This window comes from Mytilus galloprovincialis, chromosome 10 (assembly GCF_965363235.1).
Source record: "Mytilus galloprovincialis chromosome 10, xbMytGall1.hap1.1, whole genome shotgun sequence".
Lineage (NCBI taxonomy): Eukaryota > Metazoa > Mollusca > Bivalvia > Mytilida > Mytilidae > Mytilus > Mytilus galloprovincialis.
The window spans coordinates 6,054,760-6,080,800 of NC_134847.1; the positions used below are offsets into that span (position 1 = coordinate 6,054,760).

Consider the following 26,041-nt stretch of genomic DNA (forward strand, 5'->3'; position numbering starts at 1 on the left):
TGCCTCAACGGCCGGAACGTCTTGTTTACACAAATTACAATTTTCTAGGTCCATACCACAAGTTATATACTAAGATCTACGAGTCATCTACTGGATTGGTCCTGGACAGATCTATTTTCATATTTCATTTACTGTTATCTTTTATTATCCCTTTTCAATTCCTTGTTATCTGTTTTTCACCAAATCAATTCACTGTTTTGCTGTTATGGGGACCCCCCTTGCCCCCCCTTCTATCAAATAAATCATTTCCCCTTCATCTTTTACAAAACTATCAAATATACCATGCTTAGAGTTTTGGTTAGACAAAAAACAAACACAAACAGAAGACCAACTCAAAGACGAAGGCGAAGAGCATTTAAAAGAACCCGAAAAAAATCCGATATGGATATCTTCAGCATGTTCAGCTAGGTGAAGAATCGAGATTATAATTAAAACAAATAGCCTAGGATCACTAATATACAGTCAGGCTTTACTATGCTGAAGTTCAATTTCAAATTACTGGGTGCTTAAACATGCTGTGGTAAGATTTATTTATAAAACTGTTCTACAAATAAACTCATCAAAGATACAAAGATTAAAAATGTGTACGCCAGACACGTGTTTGTCGACAATTAAAAGACACACTAGTGACGCTCGAATCAAAAAGATTAAAATTGCTAGTTGAGATAACCAGAAAGAAAAAAAAACTACTGATGCAATATAATTGCATTTAAGGTATTCAACATAAGAAATATACCGAGCTAACAGTGCAATTTGGGTTTGTCATTTTTTTATCAAAACTATATATATGAAGACTGGATAAAATGTGTGAATGGAAGCTAGGGCCACACATTCCCTAAAATCTAAAAATATTTGTAGGAAAGCAAAAACAGTAAAATAACATTATATGGAAAGAGCCCTTTCTACAAATCCTTGACCTGATTCTTTGTAAATATGACTTGTATGTGAGTGGATACCTCTATAAAGGATTATATCAGCTAGATCGTATAGCGATTTTTGGAGTAACAAAAAACTAAAAAAATAGTATAACTGTGCAACACAATCTCGAACTGATGACAAGATTGCCCCAGGATGCTAGAACACTGCAATTGATTTTTTTTTATTTTAGATAACTGCTGTGAGATGTTAGGATATATCTTATAACTTTTTGTTCGTATATTGAACGGTTACAAGTATATATGTTATACACAAAAGTGGGACTACCCTAAGAAGTAGTTTATAAAAAAGAAGAAAACGAAATTGTGTACACCGTCGTACAATAGTCAATTAAAAAATGTTTAAAAAAGTAAATGAACAATAATACCGAACGCCAAGGAAAATTCAAACCAGAAAGTTCCTCATCACATGGCAAAATCAAAAGCTCAATTACATAAAAGAGTGTTGTATGTTAGTTTAGTTGAGGCCTTTAAGAGTCAGTCGACAGACAATTGAACCTGGTTATTATTTCATGAAAGAAAGTCGTTACATTAAAGGTGCACTAGCTGCCAAATTCATGTTCACCGAATTGACTCAAATTCTCAGTTTTATTTATAACAATGTAAGACATTTTCCCAAACTATCAAACATTGTCAAAAGTATAAAATAAACAGTTTACAGGACATGGTCTCAATAAGAATGATAAGATGTAGCTTCATTTCGTGTGAATTTTAGCCAAGATGCTATCTAATTAACTATCGAGTTGACCTTCTATGCCCAAATAAGCGATGTAAACGTAAACATAAATATGAATAGATAAGGCAACTCGTGCAATTGTATTTTTATAGGTACCAGGGTACGTTAAATTTTGTATTGTAGATTAAAAATTTATGTTTATGTCGTTTTTACCTTTATAAGAATGATTTTGTGTGGATCGAATCAGTTAATCAAATTATTTACCTAGTTCCACTTTCAATGTTGACATTCTTTCCTTTAAATACCCGTACACGGGACAATGCATGCGTTACTCTATCTCTTTCTGCGGGGTTGAATTGGAGTTCACATGAATACGGATTTAATGAGGTCGAATTATTCACTTGCAAGTTTGACAAAATGAACTATTTTAGCTGATAAAAGCAAATTATTATTTCACCATTTCACTTCCATTAATGATTGAACAAAAATCATACTTTTGATTTTTTATATATCTCGTAGCTAGTGCTAGATGAAGATTTATGAATGTGTTATGAATTTGTAAAGGTACTACTTTTCATATCCGTACACTATCAACAGCTAGTGCATATATATTTAGATATCTATCGGACTTTGAACAAGGAAGTTATATACTGTAGGACAAGATGGCGACTTCGCTAAACGTAAATGAAATAGTTGAACATACAAAAGAAGACTTTGCCGATTTGTTAACATGTACTATTTGTCTTGAAACATTTAAACAGCCAAAGTATCTACCGTGTCTTCATACATTCTGTGAAACATGTATAAATACGTATATTGTTTCAACTGTGAAAGGAGAAAAACCAGAAGGACTCAAATGCCCAGTATGTCGTCGACTGGTATCTATTGGAGACAGTTTGGAGAAACCCGAGACATGGGCTAAATGTTTGCCGGGAAATCATTTTGTCGTTTCGATGATTGATAGGAAAGCGATGAAGAAAGCCGGGAAACTTTGCGATGCGTGTAGCAGTAAAAGTGTTTCTCAAAAGGCAATAACATGGTGTACGGTTTGTGAGGAGGCATATTGCGATACATGTGAGGCAAATCACAAAACTTTCAAAGTGACGCGAAATCACAAGATAGTACCGATCAAAGATATAAATGAAGATACGCCTATTTCAAATATCTGTGCGTTTGTTGCTTGTGATGAACATCCAGACAAGACAATTGAAATATACTGCAAGGATCACACCCAGCCATGTTGTACAATTTGTGCCACAGTACACCATAGAAAATGCGAACAAGTTATTACCATAGATAAAGCCGTATCAGGAGTAAAAGAATCTACAAAAGCACTGGAACTGACGAAGAAGCTAAAAGAAACAAGCCACAAACTAGAAGAAATCATTCAAAACCGAAATAAAAATTCAACAAATTTCAAAAACGAAATAGATGGTATCTTAGTCGAAATTGCAAACGCGCGTAAAACGTTAAATGAAAAATTGGATAAACTAGAAAACAAAATAAAAGAAGAAGTAAACATTACAAGAAAAGACAATGTTCTCAGATTTAGTGAAGAGTATACTGAACTGTCAACCCTGAAGAGTACCTTTGATTACTGGAAGAATTTATTTGAAGCGTGTTTATCCCAGGGATCTGAAGTACAATGCTTGGTAAAAATGGAGGACATTTACAAGAAAATGCCTCAGTTAGAAAATGATTTGTCTGAAGTTGTACAGGGAATAAAGGACATATCTGTAAAGTTCGAAGCTACAGATATTGTTTCAAATACTGTTTGCTTCGGTCACCTACATTCTACTGAACAAAGACCGTCTATACCTGGATTAAAGACTGTCAATTTTCAAACAGGAAAGATCAAAGTGATGTTTACAATCGAAATTAAAGGCAGTTATATTAGTGGTATATTCTTTAACGACGACATCATTATAACAGACTATGATAAGACGAGGGTCGTGTATCACGACAACACTGGGAAACAAACGGGAGTATTGAACATTCCGAACAACCCTACTGATATCACTAAGGTGAATGACCAGACAGTAGCCGTGTCTTGTAATGCACAGAAGATTTTTATAATCAACGTTAAACCGTTAACATTAGTAAAGACATTAGATATAAGTGTTCGAATGTGGGGATTATGTTTGGTAGACGATGAGTACATGACTGTTTACAGTAATACTATTTCTTGGTTAAACGCTAAAACCGGTGCTCAAATAAAACAAATATCAACAGGCACAGGGTCTGAAACACTTCACGTCACTTCTTACAGGAAAAGTGAATACATGTATTGGGATGGTCAACACACTGTCAAATTTGAATCAGCTTCCGGAAAAAGCTTTCAGTATAACCATAGTAATTTATCAAGTTCTTACAATCAGGAAATTGACAAAGAAGGGAATATATACGTTGTAGGATACGGTTCAAACAACATCCATCAGCTGACTCCTACTGGACAACTTATCCGTATTATTCCTTTATCAGATATTGACAATACAGTTACACTTCCGTGGGTGATGCGCTTCAAGCGAAACAGTAACCGGTTTCTTCTAACGTTTCATGTATCACGTGGTGCAGTGTTTGTATGTGAAATTGAATAAACTGCTATTGATTAACCATGTTAACTAATCGTCTATTTATTTGAAAATGGAACATCAGAAAATGATCTAAGACGTTGACTTACAGTTGCAATGTATTGTGAATGAAATGGAAATTTAGGCTGTACGTCAATGCATCACCCACCCAACGAATGGTAACAGAAAAAAACAAAAGACATCTAAAGGGCAACATGCTTTCTCCAATTATAATTCTCTTAATCTAGCTTTCCAATTCTATAATTGTTGAGAATAAATAAAGCAGAAACAATCAGAGGCGTGGTTCGGACATCAAATATTAAACATAGTAAAAATAAGTTTAGACATTTCTTTTGACAACCACCGATCAGGTACATCAATGATGAGACAGACACCTAAATGCTGAATGATCAAACTTGCATTAAAGGTTTTTTTGGTCTCTATTGGTAAAACTGCATACAACGTGTTATTCCTTAAGCAATTGCATTACTCAATAAAACTTATCATTCATGATAACACGTGGTTCCACAAAAAAAGTATACAGGTGAATTAAATTTTTTTTAAAAATCGTGTTTTCATGATCAAAGCTAAAAAATGTAATTATAAGACATTAGTATTGAATGCTTCTTTTTGTAACTTCAATGGGTTGTTAAAGCGTTGACCGTGCGCACATTTTTAAAATGTACTTTTGTCAACGCTTGTCACTCTCTTATCAATAACAATCGAATTCAGAACTGGGTGCAAGGGGAGAAAGAAAACTATGGGAAAGGAGCTAGTTTTCTAACATAAAATTAAAATTAAAATTAAAAGATAGCAAAAACAGTAATTTAACATTGTATGTATTAGGGCAGTCCCTCCTAACCTCAAATTCATTATCAGTTTGTTCGTAAATTTAAAATGAGTATGTGAGTGATTACCTTTACATTTGATAAAGTAAGCTTGTCAGTTCTTCTGATTTTTAATCTTAAGTTAACGGTTTGTTTTTATTTCTAAATATTATCAATTAAAGCCACAAAAAAAAACCAACTGGGATGCTCATTAGAGAAAGCATATAAAAGAGGAAAAAAGTGGTAAACACTGTCAAATAATTGTATAAAAATTATTTTAAACTGTGGTGTGTTTACGAAATGTAATTTGAGGATCTTCGTTTAATTAATATTGTCACAAGTAGTACGTCTATCTTCTTTAAGAATCAGTCTACAGAACATTCCCCCTAGTGACTTTTTAATGAATATAGACAGACCGTTACAGCAAGCATACATATTCAGGAATAAATTATGAATTTGTAGACGATATACATATCCACATCGGTACACTTCACATTATAATATATATACATTGTATTACAGATGTTAGTCGGTATTTGAACTAGGCACTTTTATCAGGAGAAAAATGGCAACTTCGATTCATTTGGCAGAAGTAGAAGTTAAATTAGACTTGCTACAATTCCCTGTCTATTATTTCTCTCTTACTAATTTATATGTTTACTGATAAGTGCCATCCTACTGATTGCCCTTGGAGAAAGGCTTCCTCCTGCAGATGTCATTATAATTGTAATCTTCTAGTTATAGCAGTAAAATTATTAAAAGGTCAAAATTGAAAAAAAAGAAAAAAAAACATAATTAGGAAGGGACATGTAGCAAGTCTAAAAATCTCTTTCAAGCTTTAATATTTCATCTTGATCTGTTACTATTACCCCCTTATTGTTTCTTAGTTTAAGTATTGTCTTTTTCGTTTGTGTAGATTTTTCAAGACCTAGGAAAAATGCATTATTTTTTTCTCCTTTTTCTACCCACTCTTGTTTTGATCTTATTTGAGCTCCTTTTGCTTTGTATTCATATTGATTTTCTAGCTCTTTCTCTAAAGTGAATATTTTTTCTTTTATAAAATCGTTATCTTCATTATTAGATTTTTCATATAATATTTTTAATTGTAGTTCTAAATTACGCGTTACATTTTTTCTAAGTTTAGCTTTACTTTTACTATACTGAATACTATATTCCTTTATTTCCAATTTGAGAGAGTCCCACAGAAGTCTAGGATCTATTTCATTTTTCCCTATCTCATTACCATGTTTTTGTATAATTTTATTTATTTTGTCTTCGTATTCTTGCTCGTTGAGAATACCGTTGTTAATTTTCCAATACCCCGGGCCTGTTGTTTCAGATGATACAGATTGTAATTGAATTGATACTGCTTGGTGGTCAGTACTTTTAATAAGAATAGGTCTAATATTACATGACTTTACGTTTAACACGAAATCTTTTTTAACTAGGAACATGTCAATTCTACTAGACTGAACTTGATTTTTACGTCTCCATGTATATTGGATCTTTTGAGGGTTAACGTGTCTCCATATATCTATAAGATCATTTGATTTTATTAATTTGCTTAGGCTATTGACTGGTTTACTTGCTTTTTTACGAATATTTGAACTTTTCCTATCTACATTTTTAAGGGCGTCGTTCATATCTCCTCCTAAAATTATTGTACCTATTGCGTTTTTGTTTAAAAAGTCATTTAGTTTTTTATAGAAGCTTGTTTGTAAAAGTTTTGTTGTGTGTCCCTGATTACTTTCACTGTCAAAATAATTTAATCTGTATCATGCTATAACATTGTATTACAAATGTAATTTATGTCTTTTCGTCAATGTTTTATCATAAGATTACGTAAAATTTGGAAAGAAAGTAGAGAATGTGTCAAAGAGACGACAATCCGGCCAAAACAAACCAGACAACAGCTCAAGGCCATCACCGTGTCTACATACATTCTGTGAAACATGTATACATACATTTTTTGTTTCATCAGTCAAAGGAGATAAATCAGAGGGATTCAAATGCCCAGTATGTCGTCGCCTTGTTCCTATTGGATAAAATACGGGGAATACTGAGACATGGGCTAAAACTTTGCCGGGAAATCATTTTGTCGTTTCTATGATTGATAGGAAAGCAATGAAGAAAGCCGGGAAACTTTGCGATGCTTGTACCAGTAAAAGTGTTTCTCAGAAGGCAATAGCTTGGTGCTCGGTCTGCGAGGAAGCATATTGTGATACCTGCGAAGCCAATCATAGAACATACAAAATGGCGCAAAATCACAAGATATTACCGATCAAAGATATAAGTGAAGATACGCCTATTTCAAATATTTGTGCGTTTGTTGCTTGCGATAAACATCCAGACAAGACAATGAAATATACTGCAAGGATCATTCCCAACCATGTTGTACCATTTGTGCTACTGTACACCATAGAAAATGTGAACACGTTATTACCATAAGTAAAGCGGTATCTGGAATTAAAGAATCTACCAAAGCAAAAACTGACGAAGAAGTTAAAAGAAACAAGTCACAAGCTAGAAGCTAGCAGAAATCAAAACCGAAATCTAAATAAAACAAATTTCGAAAATGAAATGGATGTTGTCTTAGTCGAAATTGCAAACATGCGTAAAAAATGAATGAAAACATGGATAAACTAGAAAACAAAATAAGGGAAATAGTAAACTTCTCAAAATAAGTGAAGAGTCTGCTGAACTATCAGTCTTGAAGAGTACCTTCGACCACTGGAAGACTATGTTTGAGGCTTGTTTATCCGAAGCCTCAGAAATAGTGCTTGGTCAAAATGGAGGAAATTTTCAGAAAAATGCCTCAGTACGAAAATGATTTGTCTAAAGTTGTACAGGAAATAAAGGATATATCGATAAAGTTCGAAGCAACAGATATTATTTCAAATACTGTGTCCTTCGGTCACTTACACTCTACTGAACAAAGACCGCCTCTACCCGGATTAAAGACTGTAAATTTTCAAACTGGAAAGCTCAAAGTGTTGTTTACAATTGACGTTAAAAGCAATTATAACAGTGGTATATTCTTTAACGACGATATCGTCATAACCGACTGGGATCAAAAGAGTGTTATTTTTCACGACAATACCGGCAAACAAACGGGAGTATTGAGCGTTCAGAACGACCCGACTGATATCACTAAGGTGAATAATCAGACTGTTGCCGTGTCGTCTGATGCACAGAAATTTTTTATAATTAACGTTAATCCGTTGAATTTGATAAAGACATTAGATATAAGTGTTCCAGTGTGGGATTATGTCTGGTAGAAGACGAGTATATAACTGCTAACAATAATATTATCTGTTGGTTGAACGCTGAAACAGGTGCTTAAATAAAAGAATTATCGACAGGTGCGGACTCTGGCACACGTTACCGGAAAAATGAGTACATATATTGGGGTGGTCAACACACTGTTAAATTTGAATCAGCTTCTGGAAAAAGCTTCAAATATAACCGTAATAATTTATCATATCCGTACATTCAGGTAATTGACGACGAAGGGAAAATATATGTTGTAGGATACGGTACAAACAACCTACATCAGCTCACTTCTACTGGACGACTTATCAGTGTTATACCTGTACCAGATATTTACAATAAAATAACTACTAGTAGTTATCCTTGGGTGATGCGCTTTAAACGAAATACTAACCGGTTTCTTCTAACGTTTCATGCATCGAATCGTCAAGTGCTAGTGTGTGAAATTGAATAAACTGCTTTTGATTAACCACTGTTCGATTTGTTGAAAAATTGAATATCAGTAACTTATAGAAATCGTTGACCTACAGTTGTAATGTATTGTGAATGAAATGGACATTTAGGCTTTACGTCAATGCGTCATCAAACCAAACGAATGATAAAGAAAAACAAAAGACATCTTAAGGGTAACATGCAGTATTCAACAACACTTAATTTTATCTTCCCGGTTCTATAATGGTTCTAAATAAATAAATCAGAAACAATCAGAGGTCTGTCACGCACATCAAATATTAGAAATAATGTAAATAAGTTAAGACAATTCTTTTGACAACCACCATTCAGGTACATCAATGGTGATACAGACACTTAAATACATGCTGAATGATCAAACATGTCTTTATCTTTTTTTCTCTATTGGAAATTTTTCTCTTCATCAGATTTACACAGAAAATAACCAGTAAAAATTTAAGAATAAAAAATACCGAACTCCAAGGAAAATTCAAAACGAGAAGTCCTTTATCAAAACGCAAAATCAAAAGCTCAAACACATCGATGCCACTGCTGGTGGAGATTTATTTCCCCGAGGGTATCACAAGCCCAGTAGTCAGCACTTTTTGTGCTGACATGAATTGTCATTGATATGGTTATATTTATAAATTTACTGTTAACAAAATATTGAATTTTTTGAAATACTAAGGCTTTCCTACCTCAGGCATAGATTACCTTATCTGTATTTGGCAAAACTTTTAGGAATTTGGTCCTCAATGCTCTTCAACTTCGTACTTTATTTGTTTTTTTTACTTTTTTGGATTCGAGCGTCACTGATGAGTCTTTTGTAGACGAAACGCGCGTCTGGCGTATATATTGAATTTAGTCCTGGTTTCTATGATGAGTTTATTTACAACCACTGGGTCGATGCCACTGCTGGTGGAGATTTATTTCCCCGAGGGTATCACAAGCCCAGGAGTCAGCACTTTTTGTGCTGACATGAATTGTCATTGATATGGTTATATTTATAAATTTACTGTTTACAAAATATTGAATTTTTTGAAATACTAAGGCTTTTCTACCTAAGGCATAGATTACATTAAAAAAGTAGCAACATTCAAGCAGCACCTGCATACGGGGTATATATATCTCCCAATTGATACGATAATCCCGTGCTTGCATTTCCTATCATGATTTTCTTGATAGAGGGTTACTGCTCACAAGGAAGCTATTAAACCAAGAGTTCCAAATGGTGAAGTTGAAATCATCCCTTCGTAAATTTTACGGACGCAATCACGAGTTGGTTGACCGTTATGGAATAACCGTTTCACAAATGATATCGGATATGTTCTTTACGTCGTAACTACAATCCCCTTCCCTTTCATGAATGTGACCTACCGAATTAGACTATTTACCGGATTTGTAATCACATAAGCAACACGACGGGTGCCACATGTGGAGCAGGATCTGCTTATCCTTCCGGAGCACCTGAGATCACCCCTAGTTTTTGGTGGGGTTCGTGTTGTTTATTCTTTAGTTTTCTATGTTGTGTCATGTGTACTATTGTTTTTCTGTTTGTCTTTTTCATTTTTAGCCATGGCGTTGTCAGTTTGTTTTAGATTTATGAGTTTGACTGTCCCTTTCGTATCTTTCGTCCCTCTTTTAGCTGTATTTGGCAAAAATTTTAGGAATTTTGTCCTCAATGCTCTTCAACTTCGTACTTTATTTGGCCTTTTTAACTTTTTTGGATTCGAGCGTCACTGATGAGTCTTTTGTAGATGAAACGCGCGTCTGGCGTATATATTAAATTTAGTTCTGGTATCTATAATGAGTTTATTATCAAACGCATGAAAAATAACTTTCAACTTGCTGACTTGGTACAGAAATTTTTGTACGTAGAAAATCATGGATTAAATCTGATTTTATAGTTTTATCATGTATATCAATTATATAGTAATTTTCTAAAAATATACTGTTTGCTAAAGTATGTATTATTCTAAATGATAAGGATATTCTTATCCCTGACAAAAAAACCTAGCCGTATTAGGAACAACCTTTTGGAACTTTTGATCCTCAATGCTGTTCAAGTTTGTGCTTGTGTTGGCTTTCGAACTTTTTTCATCTGACCGTAACTGGTTAGTCTTGTGTGGACGAAACGCGCGTCTGGCGTATTAAATTCTAAACCTGGTACCTTTTGTTAGTTATTATTCGCGTGTTTCTCTGTCCAATATGTTCTCCCATTTATTTGTATTGAAGTCCTGTCATGTAATGTTGTCATTCTAATGTTATATTTAACATTGCCATAAAAGCGGGAGGTTTTGCATTCCACAAAACCAGGTTCAATCCACCATTTTTGTCTAAAAATGTCCTGTACCAAGTAAAGGCAGTGGCCATTACTATTATCGTTCGTTTCTGTGTGTGTTACATTTTGATGTTGTGTTTCTGTTTCTGTTTTCTGTGTCGTAGTTTTCCTCTTTTATTTGATATTTTCCCCTCAGTTTTGGTTGGTAACCCGGATTTGTTTTTTTCTCAATCGATTTATGAATTTCGAACGGCGGTATACTTCTGTTGCCTATATTTAAAGCTAGCTTAACCCATCACTTGCATGACAGTTACATAGAATTCCATTATATTGACAGCACTGTATTAGCTAAATAAACCGACATAATATGTAAAATGAGCAATTTAGGCAACAGTGGTATGACGCTGTTCGAAAGTCATAAATCGATTGAGTCAAAACAAATCCGGGTTACAAACTCAAACAAATATTGTTGTACAACAGTCACAATCTTAATCACGATAAAATCCAATACATATTTCAACCAAGAAAAGCAAAATGGCTTATCATGTTATAGACAAAGCACATACAAAAAATGAAAGACAAGAATACGAACATAACCATTTCATAATAACACTTTTTTTTAATGTATAAAATTGAGAATGATAATGGCGAATGTGTCAAAGAGCAAATATCAGACGACACCACCACTTGGTCTTCAACCAGCGAGAAAATTCCGCACCCAGAAACAAAGACAAAAACAAAAATGTGTACTATTTCAGTGATAATGAACGTCATACTAGCCACTGTAGAAAAATAACACACAACAATACGCACAGTAAAAGTCTGTTTAAAAATAGTCCGCTTCCGGTGTCAGAATAGGTTACATAAGAAACTAAGCAAAATGACAATGATACATAAATTAACAAATTTTCTAGCAATCGGTATTGTGAATGAAATGGATTCAAATTTAAAAGAATGGTGTACTATTCTGTAAATATACTCTAATATTTGATAATGTACCTAATTCACAATGCCAAACCCCACCAACAGTATATTACCGATAATTACACCTTATGTAAGAATCCTGGGTTTTTGATTGGTTGATAGCCAGTGTATTTTTCACCGTTTTACCGTTATCAAAGGAATATCGTTCATTTTTAACGTTGCTGGGGTATATGCAAAAAGGATATGCCTTTTTTACCTTCTCTGCCGTGGTATTTGCCAACAAATACTCTATCCGACTGGACGCTTGTAACGTCACGATCATCAATGCGTTTTAGACATTCGGTGTAATTAAACAGATATAACATGTTCTTTAGGGATATTTGCGAAAAATACCAGTCTTGAGAATCAATTTTAACATTCTCTCGACTGCTATTTTTCGCAAATAACCCTCCTTAACATGATATAACTGTTCAAAATGTACCGTTGATTTATCGTTTGAATGGTTTTACACTAGTAATTGTGGGGCCCTTTAAAGCTTGCTGTCAGGTGTGAGCCAAGGCTCAGTGTTGAAAGCCGTACATTGGCCTATAATTGTTATTTGGATCGAGAGTTGTCCCATTGGCACTCACACCTCATCTTCTTATATCTGTCAATCATCAAAGGTAAAAAAATACACAAAGACAAAAAAGACCTTATAACACGTTAAAAATATGATAAACGTCAGTACCTAGAACTTATCAGTATACTAAGTCTTCAATACCATCATGTATTATTTGCAAAATTGATATGGAATATTTATCAATAAGAGGTTGATATCTTGTGATGAATTATTTTAGAAAGAGGACGAGACGCTGTTTAACAAAAGTTTGATTCATCAGCTTTCTCTCATACACGTTTTGTTAAGTCTGAGAAGTAGCTGCAAGCTCTTTATACCGAATTTGTTGGGAAATGTATATAATATATGCAGTATATTTATCGACGATGATCCTTCTGAGTGAAAGTAAATCCCAAAAACTCGTATGTACATGCTTATAGTGTTATTTTCATTTGTAGATATTGTAGAATTGGAAAGCTATGATAAAACAGGAAAGCAGAATTTTATATTTCATTAATATTAATTTATGACGTCTTTCGTAAAAAGGTTTGAAAGAAACTTTCTTCTAATCTGATTATATTCATTTCAAAATTTTCAAAATTAAATCTTAATTGAAATAAGTGGAATAATAGAATTAGTGAAATCAGAATTTCAATGTTAATCTCCTGAATAGTGTAATGATATACTAATCTTGATACTGAATATCACTTCTTTCTTTATTGTACACTTAACCACTTACAATTTTTTTTATCAAATCGTTATAATAAAACTTTAATTTTTGAATTACTTTTTAATTGACAAATTTGAATTACCACTTTTGTTAGTAGTCATTGACTTTTTAATAATAATCTTTAGAATTGCAAAAGTGAGGTCGATCTCCTTCAAAAGGGAACACCATATTTGAATATTCTACAGCAACACATCATTATTTCCTCTGTAACGTATTCATTGATATACGTTTTGTTTTTGCCTGACTTACAGAGGTTTGATATGCAAAATAGGTGTAGGTAATAAGAATGCATACTAACAAAGTCGAAAATATATCAACTGAAACGCCCAGCATACTGGTAACAGCTGTATGTGATATAAAAACGTAATTCATTTGTTTTTATATAAAATATTATGACGTTATGATTATTTTGCGGAATGTCAAACTATGCATATTGACAGTATATAGAATCATGAGTGATATTATAATGGTTTGATAACCGTGTTTAGATATATGTTAAACATACAATCAATGTTAGTAAGTTAGGTTCGTACTTGTGCGAACAAGATTTGATCATCAATAATTCTGGAATCATAATGACGGACGGTCAATTCATATACGAAGTTGGAGAGCATTAAACACGAAACATTTCTAAGATTTGACTAAAGTTTGGACAGGGCAATCTTTTTGAAATAGTAGAAATGTACGAATACATTTAAAAATGGAACCATAAGATGGGCTTTTCTGTGGAAAAGTCACTACAAATTTTTAGGGGCTTATACATACCGTGTCAAGGTCTTTTATTACCTAGATTTATAATATTGTGTACATTACGTCGAGCAGATCGACAAACATAAGGTCTGATGAAGTATAAGTACAATAACATATAAGGTATTCATAATAAGAAACTGAATGGAACAGTGTGCTTTTCAATTAGTTTTTACTCTCTCAATTATCAATAACAATCTGAATCAGAACTGGATGCAATGGGAGAAGGAGAACTATGGGAAAGGAGCTAGTTCTCTAAGATAAAATAAAATTAAAATTAATAGATAGCAAAACAGTAACAAAACTTTGAATGTATTAGGGTAGTCACTCCTAACCTCAAATTCATTATCAGTTTGTTTGTAAATCTGAATTGAGTATGTGAGTGAATACTTTTATATTTGATAAAGTAAGCTTGTCAGTTCTTCTGATTTTTATTCTTAGTTAACGGTTTAAGTACAAACTTTTTTTTCATTTACCTTAGTTTTCTAGTTCTAAATATTACAAATATCATTTAAAGCCACAAAAAACCCCGTGATTCTCCTCAGAGAAAGCATATAAAAGAAGAAAAAAGTGTTAAACACTGTCAAACAGTTGTACGAAAATTATGTTAAAATGTGTTGTGTTTTAGAAATGTAATTTGAGGATCGTCTTTTAATTAATAATGTCACAAGAAGTACGTCTATCTCCTTTAAGAATCAGTCTACAGAACATTCCCCCTAGTGACTTTTTAATGAATATAGACAGACCGTTAAAGCAAGCATACATATTCACGAATTTCTTATGAATGTGTAGACGACATACTATCCTAATCGGTACACATAAAATTATAATATATATACATTGTATTACAGTTATTAGTCGGTATTTGAACTAGGCACTTTTATCAGGAGAAAAATGGCAACTTCGATTCATTTGGCAGAAGAAGAAGTAAAAGCTATCAATGAAGATTTTTCTGAATTATTAACGTGTACTATTTGTTTGGAAATATTCAAACAGCCAAGGTATTTACCGTGCCTACACACGTTCTGTGAGAGCTGTATAAGTACGTATATAGTTTCTGCCGTGAAGCAAGAAAACCCAGAGGGATTCAAATGCCCAATATGTCATCGCCTTGTACATATTGGAGACAGTACGGAGAATCCTGAGACATGGGCTAAAACTTTGCCGGGAAATCATTTTGTGGTTTCGATGATCGATAGAAAAGCAATGAAGAAAGCTGAGAAATTGTGTGATGCTTGTACCAGTAAAGGGGTTTCAGAAGAAGCAATATCATGGTGTATGGTTTGTGAAGAAGCTTATTGCGATACGTGTGAAGCAAATCATAAAACATTTAAAGTGTCACGAAATCACAAGATAGTACCGATTGAAAACATAATTGAAGATGTGTCTTGTTCAAATGTGTGTGCGTTTGTTGCTTGTGATGAACATCCAGAGAAGACAATCGAAATATACTGCAAGGATCACTCCCAGTCATGTTGTACCGTTTGTGCTACTGTACATCATAGAAAATGTGAACACGTGGTAACCATACATGAAGCTGTTTCCGGAGTTAAGCTATCTACACATGCGCAGGAACTTACCAAGAAGTTAATAAAAAGAAGTAAAACAATAGAAGATATTATCAAAAACCGAAATCAGAACACAACACATTTCAAAAATGAAATAGATATCATCTTGGTAGAAATTGCAAACATGCGTAAAAGATTAAATGACAAATTGGATATATTGGAAAATGAAATAATAGAAGAGGTAAATATAACAAGAGAACAACATCTTCACAGACTAAATGAAGAATGTACTGAACTATCGGTTTTGAAGAATACTTTTGATCATTGGAAGAATATATTTGAGGCTTGTTTGTCACAAGGGTCTGATGTACAATGCTTGGTCAAAATGGAGGAGATTACTAGGAGAATGCCACAGTTTGAAAATGATTTGTTTAAAGTTGTAAAAGAAATAAAGGACTTATCGATAGAGTTCGAAGCTACAAACACTGATTCAAATATTGAGTTCTTCGGTCGCTTACATTTAAACGAAAAAAGACCGTCTCTACCTGGATTTAAGGCTATAAACTTTCATACTGGAAAGATAAAAGTAATATTTACAATTGACATCAAAGGTAGTTGCATCAGTGGTATATTTTTTAACGACGATATTTTTATAACCGACTATAATAGAAACAGGATAGTTTGTCATGATATAACCGGGAAACAAAAAGAAGCGTTGGACGTTCCGAACGATCCTACAGATATCTGTAAAGTGAATGATCATACTTTAGCCGTGTCTTCTTATGCACGGAAGATTTGTATAATTAGCGTCAAGCCGTTAACTTTAGTTAATACTTTAGATATTAATGCTCCTGTGTGGGGATTATGTTTGGTAGAAGATGAATTCATAACTACTTACGATAATTCTATTTCATGGTTAACCGCTGCAACAGGTGCTAAAATAAAAGAATTATCAACAAGCGCAGACACACGATTTGTCACTTGTTACAAGCAAAATGAGTTCATTTATAGAAATGTAGACCACTCTATCAAATTTGAATCAGCGTTGGGTAAAGGTTTTGAGTATAACCATAGTAATTTATCAGATCCGTACAATCAGGAAATTGATGAAGAAGGGAATATATACATTGTAGGATACTCTTCAAGCAACATCCATCAGCTGACCCCTACTGGACAACTTATCCGTATCATTCCTGTATCAGATATCGACAGTACAATAACTGGATGTCCTTGGGTGATGCGCTTCAAGCGAAATACTAACCGATTTCTTTTAACGTTTCATGCATCGGCAGGTCCAGTGCTAGTATGTGAAATTGAATAAACTGCAACTGATGAACTGTTATATGGTATTCGAAATACTGCGTTGTGAAAAAATAAAATAATAGCAACTGATTAGTATTACTGACTTTGAGTTACTATTAAAAAATAAAACTATAATATAATAATCCAAGGCATCAACAAGAGGAAAAGCACAAATATTAACAAATGCAAATGCTCTCAATTAACATCAATATGTTTGAATGAAATGTTGGTGATGGGTATACGTCAATGAGAAGAAAAACCTGCTACAAAAAAAGGCCAACGTATATCTTATATTTGTTATAACATGAGCAACACGACGAGTGCCACATGTGGAGCAGGATCTTTTTACCTTTCGGGAGCACCAGCGATCACCCCTAGTTTTTTGCGGGGTTCGTACTGCTTATTCTTTATTTTTCTATGTTGAGTCATGTGTACTAGTGTACTATTATGTGTCTGTTTGTCTTTTTCATTTTTAGCCATGGTGTTGTCATAAAAAAGATGTGGTATGATGTCCACAAGAGACCAAAATGACACAAAAATTAACAACTATAGGTCACCGTACGGCCTTCAACAATGAGCAAAGCCAATACCGCATAGTCAGCTATAAAAGGCCCCAAAAATACAATGTAAGACAATTCAAACGAGAAAACTAATGGCCTTATTAATATAAAAAAATGAACGAAAACAAATATGCAACACATAAACAAAGGACAACCACTGAATTACAGGCTCCTGGCTTGGGACAGGCACATACATAAATAATGTGGCGGGGTTAAACATGTTAGCGGGATCCCAACCCTCCCCTAACCTGGGACAGTCGTATAACAGTACAATATAAGAACGAACTATAAAAATCAATTGAAAACGGCTTAACTCATCAGATGAACAAAAATACAAGTGGCCATTTTCGATTTATGAGTTTGCCTGTCCCTCTGGTATCTTTCGTCCCTCTCTTATAGTCTTTAACTTTGCCAACGTTTCACTTATCTAGAGTCTAAAGAGTTAATGAGTTACGCAAATATATCCTGATGAAGTACTTTGTAGTTTACTCTTTAAATACACTTAATTTTTTTCAGGTTATATATTCCACATTTTATTTAGATATTTTAAAATTGTATTTATCCTTCTAACATTGATCTTATTTTTAATAATTTTGACGCTTTTAAACAAAAAGTTCCGAGTGGCACCCCTTTGAAGTCGTGGAAACATGGTTCATTTATAAGTTGAAATCAGAGTTTGAACTAGCTTTCAAATATTACCAGTAACTACTAATACATCTGGCTCGGTACCTTGTGTCCTTTTTCTTAAAGCTTGCTTGTGTTCTAAAACAGAACATTTTTATCAAGAGTACTTGTCTCCCCTTAGTGAAAAGTCTTTAACTAACTCGTTATGAAAACCACAAAACATTTCCTTCAACAATTCTGTTTATCTAATAAAGTATTTGATTTTGAAAGTACAAAAGCTAAGAAACGTCTTAGAAAATTTTGAAAAGGGTCCTTGTCAATTTCGCTCTACTATGCATTGTATTTTCTTTACCAATTATAGACGATAAAAGATGATTCTATAAAAGATCACTCTATAAAAAGTCTGAATAAACTTTACCCAAGATAGACTATAAAAGATGGCTCTATAAAAGATTACATTATAAAAAATCTGAATAAACTTTACCTAAGATAGACTATAAATGATGATTCTATAAAAGATTACTCTATAAAAAGTCTGAATAAACTTTACCAATGATAGACTATAAATGATGATTCTATAAAAGACGACTTTGGCTATTCCTCTTGACTTTTACTGTTTGTCTAAACATTTTAACTACCAAAATTTTTATTTAACGTGCCTTTATACGTTTTTTTTTAGCCTTGCGTAAGTACTGATATTGTTTCAAAAGTGATTGTGTTGGGCAACTTATCCGTATCATTCCTTAATCAGATATCGACAATTCAATTACTAGAGGTCATTCGGTTAGGCGCTTTAAACGAAATACTAACCGTTTTTTGTTAAAATTTCATTGTTCGAATGTTCCAGTATACGTATGCGAAATTAAATGAACTACAACTAATAAACTAATCCATAAGTTATTAATATTTCTATTGTAATGAAATAAAATATCAGAAATCGATTCAAAACAATGACATTGAGTTAAGGTGTATTATGAATGAATTGGTGATGTGGACGGCATACACTTCAATGATACACCAACCAAACGAGAGACAAAAATAATCCCAAAACATATAGTCTTCAAAAATAGGTATCAGCACAATAACAAATAAAGGCAACAGTAGTATACCGCTGTTCAAACTCATAAATCCATGGACAAAAAACAAAATCGGGGTAACAAACTAAAACTGAGGGAAACGCATAAATATAAGAGGAGAACAACGACACAACACTACAATGTAACACACACAGAAACGGACTAAGCATCAGACAAAATCCCACGAGAATAACAAATATAACATCAAAATCAAATACATGAAACAAAACTCTTATTCGTTCTTAGTCCATAATACATCTAGCAGAAACAAAGTAACAACCAAAGAAAGGTCTGTCACCTGCCAAAATTTCTTCAGAACAATGATAGTACAATACAACCACTAACGAGACTTTGGACAAACAGAGTATAAACATGTAGCAAGTGTGCATTTCGTCTGTACCGCAGATAGATAGATAGAGAGAAATATATCCATTAGCCTAATGGTAGTACTTGTACATTTTAATAGCGATACAAAAAGAGTTTTGTTTAAAAATACCGATTTTTACAAATACATATAATAAAAAGAAAAAGGTGCATCAAATGTATATATTGGATACTTTACAAGTTGAAACTTATGATAAAACAAGATAGTAAAAGTTGATATATTCCGTTGAAATTAAATTAAAACAGATATAAGCCTCTGGCCTTTGTTAGTCTTGTATTATTTTAATTTTAGTTTCTTGTGTACAATTTGGAAATTAGTATGGCGTTCATTATCACTGGACTAGTATATATTTGTTTAGGGGCCAGCTGAAGGACGCCTCCGGGTGGGGGAATTTCTCGCTACATTGAGGTTGGTGACCCTCTGCTGTTGTTTTTTATTTGGTCGGGTTGTTGTCTCTTTGACACATTCCCCATTTCCATTCTCAATTTTATTACTTTATATTTCAAAATTATGGTATTAATAAAATATTCTTTTGACATATACAAACAAGAAGATGTGGTATGATTGCCAGTGAGACATGTGAGACATTCGTATGGTTTGCATTCGTATACGAATATCAGACAGTTTATTGTTATCAAGATAAACAAAATATATATCCAGAACGCATACACATCTTTTTTATAAAGCACTTTAATCATTACTTTTGTTCAACACACACATAGGCAAACCTTGACACATGTCTATGTACATGCATAATAAATGATTACCATGTGACAGGGACTTTATAAGAGTTAAATCACTATAGCCTTGTTGTTTAACTTTGTATTTGTTTGGCTTTTTAACTTTTTTGATCTGAGCGTCACTGATGAGTCTTATGTAGACGAAACGCGCGTCTAGCGTATAAAATTATAATCCTGGTACTTTTGATAACTATTAACTCCTTTTCTCGGCATATCAACTGTACAATGTGAAAGATCAAGATCTGATTTTTTATTACAGTGAACAAGATCGTGAGAGATCATGTCATGATGGACTTACTCAGCAGCGTTACTATGGCGACACTATGTTATTGATATAATTGAATAAATGGCTAAAACATGTGAAATGACTTTTATTAGGGAATAAGGTTATGGCGGGTCATAGTTTAATATATATATTTAGAGTATACACGTTAGTATTTATGCGAACGAAATTAAAGGAAATTTGTCCCAGTTAAATTAACATAATAAAAAAGACATACAATTTACTATTATTCAAACAAAAAAATCAGTGAAACTTACATTATCAAGATGCTTGATTTCTTGATTGGCAACATATTTGTTACGTTTGGAGGACGTGTTTTTCAACAAACTCTCGTCATTCCCATGAGTACCAACTGTGTCCCTTTTCTTACCGACTTGTTCCTTTATTCTAATGAGGCTGACGTCATACTGGGACCTTTGAGGGACACATAAAGTTAGCAATATCCTTGATCTTTACTTTCCTTCATATATGCATGATGTTCTCTCACTAAATAATTCAAAATGTGTAACTATGTTGATTGCATCTATTCCATCGAACTAGAGATAAAGGATAAACCAGATAAAATTAAATCGGCCTCATATCTTGACTTACATCTAGAAATTATAAATAAGGTCGGTTGAAGACAAAATTTACAAAGAAGAGATGATATAATTGACCGTTATGGAATATCTGTTTCACAGATGATATCGAATATTTTCCTTATGTCGAAACAAAAATATCGTTCCCTTTTCACTAACGGACCTACCGAGTTAAACTGTTTACCTTGTTTGTAATAAAAGAGGGACGAAAGATACCAGAGGGACAGTCAAACTCATAAATCGAAAATAAACTGACAACGCCATGGCTAAAAATAAAAAGGAAAAACAGACCAAACAATAGTACACATGACAAAACATAGAAAACTAAAGAATAAACAACACGAACCCCACCAAAAACTGGGAGTGATCTCAGGTGCTCCGGAAGGGTAAGCAGACCCTGTTCCACATGTGGTACCCTTCATGTTGCTTATGTTATAACATATCCGGTAAATAGTATAATTCGGTAGGTAACATTCATGAAAGGACAGGGAATTGTAGTTACGACGTAAGGAACATATCCGATATCATTTTGAAACGGTAATGCCATAACGGTCAACCAAAATGAGCAACATCGCGGGTGCCACATGTGAAGCAGGTTCTGCATACCCTTCCGGAACACCTAACATCACCCCAGTTTTTGGTGGAGTTTGTGTTGCTTAGTATTTAGTTTTCTAAGTTGTGTCTTGTGTACTGTTGTTTGTCTTTTTCTTTTTTAGCCATGGCTTTGTCAGTTTATTCTCTATCAATGACTTTGAATGTCCCTCTTGTATCTTTCGACCCTCTTTTGTGAGTCTTGTGTACACGAAACGCATGACAAGAGTACACAATATTAAGACCTGATTTTCTATGATGAGATTATCAAATGGCGAAAGGTCGAGTATGGTGTAACCTCTGGTTGTTAAGACACATGCCACTATTGCAATTAGTAGCTAAACTTTTGTTTTTAAACTTCTCTTTGGTAATTGATGTATATAAAAGCAACAGTGGTATACCACTGTTCGATAGTCATAGATAGATTAAGCGAAGACAAATCCGGGTCACAAACCAAAACCGAGGTAAACACATCAGCTATAAGAAGAAAACAACAGAAACAATGAAATGCTACAAAAACAATATATAATTGTCCGTTCAAACTATAGTAAGGTAAGTGGTCACCAATCAATTAAGGAAAACTCTGGTTGTGAAATCATTGTATATTTTTCTGCCTCATTTTCCTCCGATGCTTTAGCTTAGATTTGAGGACAATAGTTTTGTCCAATTAAAAAAATTATCCATTGGTTAAAGATATTTAATATTGTGATCTTTCACGATAAATCCTCTTTAAATATTAACAAAAAAACTTTTTCTTAAATAATCTGATCATTTTCTAGAGGAATACGATAACACATTCTACACTACCTGATCAACTAGTAATTTAATTTTCAATGACTCGTGGTATAGTAAAATCTGACTAAAATAAAACGTGCTTTTCCATCAATAATTCACACATGATTGTGTGTTTTCTAATGATAATATTCTGCATTTTTTGTGTAATTGTGCAGTGTTATTGAGGAATTATAATAACATTGACAGACATATACTGTTTTTCCTTTGATTTGCTGTTGATTATACCATCATTTTTTAAGCTGAGTTTAAAGTAAATTCAATTTGATAGCATTCATAATACGATATCAGATCTTTCACGGACCGAACGCAATACTTAACATCTTTCGCCTCTCTTTTTGACAACTTTTACTTATTCTTTCAGGACAATTGCTGTTGGTATACCGTACAGAACTCGTAGGAGGACAAGAAGTATTCTTTTAAATTAATATTTGAGGATAATTTCTTAATAACTTTTCAATTTACAAAACTCTAAATTTTGACATCGTTGACTAGCCAGCCAAACATTGACCCCGGAAGAAAATGCAAAGAACACAAACGAACACGTCACCGTTAAAATTATGATATATACTTTTGTTATAAATAAAGTGTTCGACAAAGTACCAACATCCGTACACTAAAACTAGTATGCAAGTATTTAGATATTTATCAGTTGAAATTCTTTGAACAAGGAAATTTTATAAATGTTTGTATGATGATAAAATGGCGACATCGTTAAACGTGGGGGAAGAAGCTGAACACATAAAAGGAGATTTTGTCGATTTATTGACGTGTAGTATATGTTTTGAAATATTTAAACAACCAAAGTATTTACCGTGCCTTCATACGTTTTGTGAGACTTGTATAAGTTCATATATTGTTTCAAAGGCGAAAGGAAACAACTTAAAGGGATTCAAATGCCCGGTATGTCGTCGCTTTATTCCTATGGGAGACAATTTGAAGAATCCTGAGACATGGGCTAGATCTTTGCCGGGTAATTATTTTGTCGTTTCGATGATGGATAGGAAAGCAATGAAGAAAACCGAAAAACTTTGTGATACTTGTAGCGGTAAAAATGTGTCTAAAGAGGCAATTTCTTGGTGTACGGTTTGTGAGGAAGCATATTGTGATACTTGTGAAGACTATCACAGATCATACAAAATGGCGCGAAATCACAAGATAGTACCGATCAAAGACATGCATGAAGAAACGCCTATTTCAAATAGTTGTGCTTCTGTTACTTGCGACGAACATCCAGAGAAGACAATAGAAATATACTGCAAGGATCACACCCAGCCATGTTGTACCATTTGTGCTACTGTACACCATAGAAAATGTGAACAAGTGGTTGCCATAGATAAGGCTGTATCTGGTGTAAAAGAGTCTAAAAAAGCACAGGAACTTATGAATAAGTTAAACGAAACAGGTAAAAAATTAGATGGAGTTATAAAAAAACGAAATCATTATACGACAAATTTCAAAAAAGAAATAGCTGCTGTCTTAATGGAAGTTGCAAACATGCGTCAAAAAATAAACGAAAAATTAAATAAAATAGAAAATAAGATAAAAGACGAAATAAATGGTGCAAGGAAAGAAAATCTTCTTAGACTAAGCGAGGATTCCACAGAATTATTAACATTGAAGAGTAAGTTTGATCATTGGAAGAATATATTTGAAACATGTCTATCCGAGGGATCTGAACTACAATGCTTCGTCAAATTAGAGGAGATTTCAAGGAAAATTCCGAAGTTCGAAAAGGATTTGTCTACAGTTATACAAGGAATAAGGGATATATCTGTTAAGTTTGAAGCTACAGAAATTGTTTCAGATACTGTTCGCTTCGGTAACCTACATTACAATGAAAAAAGGCCGTCTTTTCTGGGTTTAAAGACTGTAAACGTTCATACTGAAAAGATAAAAGTGTTGTTCACAATCGACATTAGAGGCAGTTTTATCAGTGGAATATTCTTCAACGACGATATAATTATAACCGACCATGACAAGAAAAGGGTGGTTAATCATGAGAAAAATGGAAAACAAACGGACAAATTAAACATTTCGAAACCCCCAACTGATATAACAAAGGTGAATGATTGCACTGTAGCCGTGTCGTCAAATACAGAGAAGATATTTATAATCAACGTCAAACCGTTAACATTAGTTAAAACATTAGATAGCAGTGTCCCTTTGTGGGGCTTATGTTTGGTTGACAATCAGTACATAACAGCCAGAAACGGTACCATTTCTTGGTTAAACGCTGAAACAGGGGCTAAGATAAAACAAATACAAACAACAAGCTCAGATACACGATTCGTCACCAGTTACCAGAAAGGTGAATACATTTATTGTAAGGGGGGACACACTATTAACTTTGAATCAGATGTCGGTAAAGGTTTTCAGTATAACCATAGTAATTTATCCAATCCGTATAATCAGGAAATTGACAAAGAAGGGAAAATATACGTAGTAGGATACGGTTCACATAACATACATCATCTAACCCCTACTGGAGAACTTATCCAGATCATACCTGTATCAGATATAGACAACACAATCACTGGATATCCATGGGTGATGCGCTTCAAACAAAATACTAACCGGTTTATTTTAACATTTAATTCATGGAAAGTTCCAGTATACGTATGTGAAATTGAATAAAGCTGCATTTCGTTAACTGGATACACTTTGGGGATGCGCTTCAAAAGGAAACACTTACCGGTTTGTTCTAACATTTAGTTCGTGGAAAGTTCCATTACATGTATGAAAAATGAATAAAATGGAATTGATATTTTTTTTTAATAAAGTATCTTAAATCGGTTCATATGATCATTAAATTATAGTTGCTATGTATCATGAATAAATGGAGCTGTGGTGTAAACGTCAAAGAGACAGCAATAATACGACAAAACATAACAAAAAAATAACAACATACAGACGTGTATACTTAATGATTATTGTATGTCAAGCTCTGAATTGTCAAGTGTTTATAGAGCGCACACGATCTATCTAGTCGTCTATAAATTGCTTTTGATTAAGGTTTTCAAATTAGCATTGTTGCTATATCTCTGAAAATTGTCTTGTACTGATTTGATGTGTATTTGTAATATTGAAGGAATGACTGTATTTTGTATGTCTATGAGGAAAAAAACATAAAAAAGGTGATGTACACTGAATAACCCGTCTAGCGTGTAGTTCAAGAGTGTGCACCATATGTTTGAGGTTATTTCGAAAAAAACAAAAAACAAAAAACAAAAAAATCATTCCTTATACTATTGAACTAAGTTTGTTTAAGGAGTACATGAAACATGTTGGTGACGTCATGGTCACATGACGAGAGTATTTATATAAGCTGATGAACCAAAAAAAATGTTAGAAGAAGTGTTATATTTGTTATTCTCGTGGGATTTTGTCTGATGCTTGGTTAGTTTCTGTGTGTGTTACATTTTAGTGTTGTGTCGTTGTTCTCCTCTTATATTTAATGCGTTTCCCTCGGTTTTGGTTTGTTACCCCGAGTTTGTTTTTTGTCAATGGATTTATGAGTTTTGAACAGCGGTATACTACTGTTGCCTTTATTTACATCCAAAATATAATTATATCTAACTAAACAGTGTCCTCTTT

General features: G+C 33.4%; 3 protein-coding genes across 3 annotated transcripts; all 3 read left to right on the forward strand.

Moving 5' to 3' along the window:
* Window positions 1-2,417: 2,417 nt before the first annotated feature.
* LOC143048944 (uncharacterized) lies at window positions 2,418-4,519 on the forward strand. Its single transcript, XM_076222794.1, has one exon. The coding sequence runs from the start codon at window positions 2,565-2,567 to the stop codon at window positions 4,206-4,208; it is 1,644 nt and encodes a 547-aa protein (XP_076078909.1). The 5' UTR covers window positions 2,418-2,564; the 3' UTR covers window positions 4,209-4,519.
* Window positions 4,520-14,804: 10,285 nt separating this feature from the next.
* On the forward strand, window positions 14,805-16,936 carry LOC143049724 (E3 ubiquitin-protein ligase TRIM45-like). The gene has a single exon (XM_076223415.1). The coding sequence runs from the start codon at window positions 14,900-14,902 to the stop codon at window positions 16,832-16,834; it is 1,935 nt and encodes a 644-aa protein (XP_076079530.1). The 5' UTR covers window positions 14,805-14,899; the 3' UTR covers window positions 16,835-16,936.
* A 6,115-nt stretch (window positions 16,937-23,051) lies between these two features.
* On the forward strand, window positions 23,052-25,240 carry LOC143049725 (E3 ubiquitin-protein ligase TRIM45-like). The gene has a single exon (XM_076223416.1). The coding sequence runs from the start codon at window positions 23,147-23,149 to the stop codon at window positions 25,079-25,081; it is 1,935 nt and encodes a 644-aa protein (XP_076079531.1). The 5' UTR covers window positions 23,052-23,146; the 3' UTR covers window positions 25,082-25,240.
* Window positions 25,241-26,041: the final 801 nt, after the last annotated feature.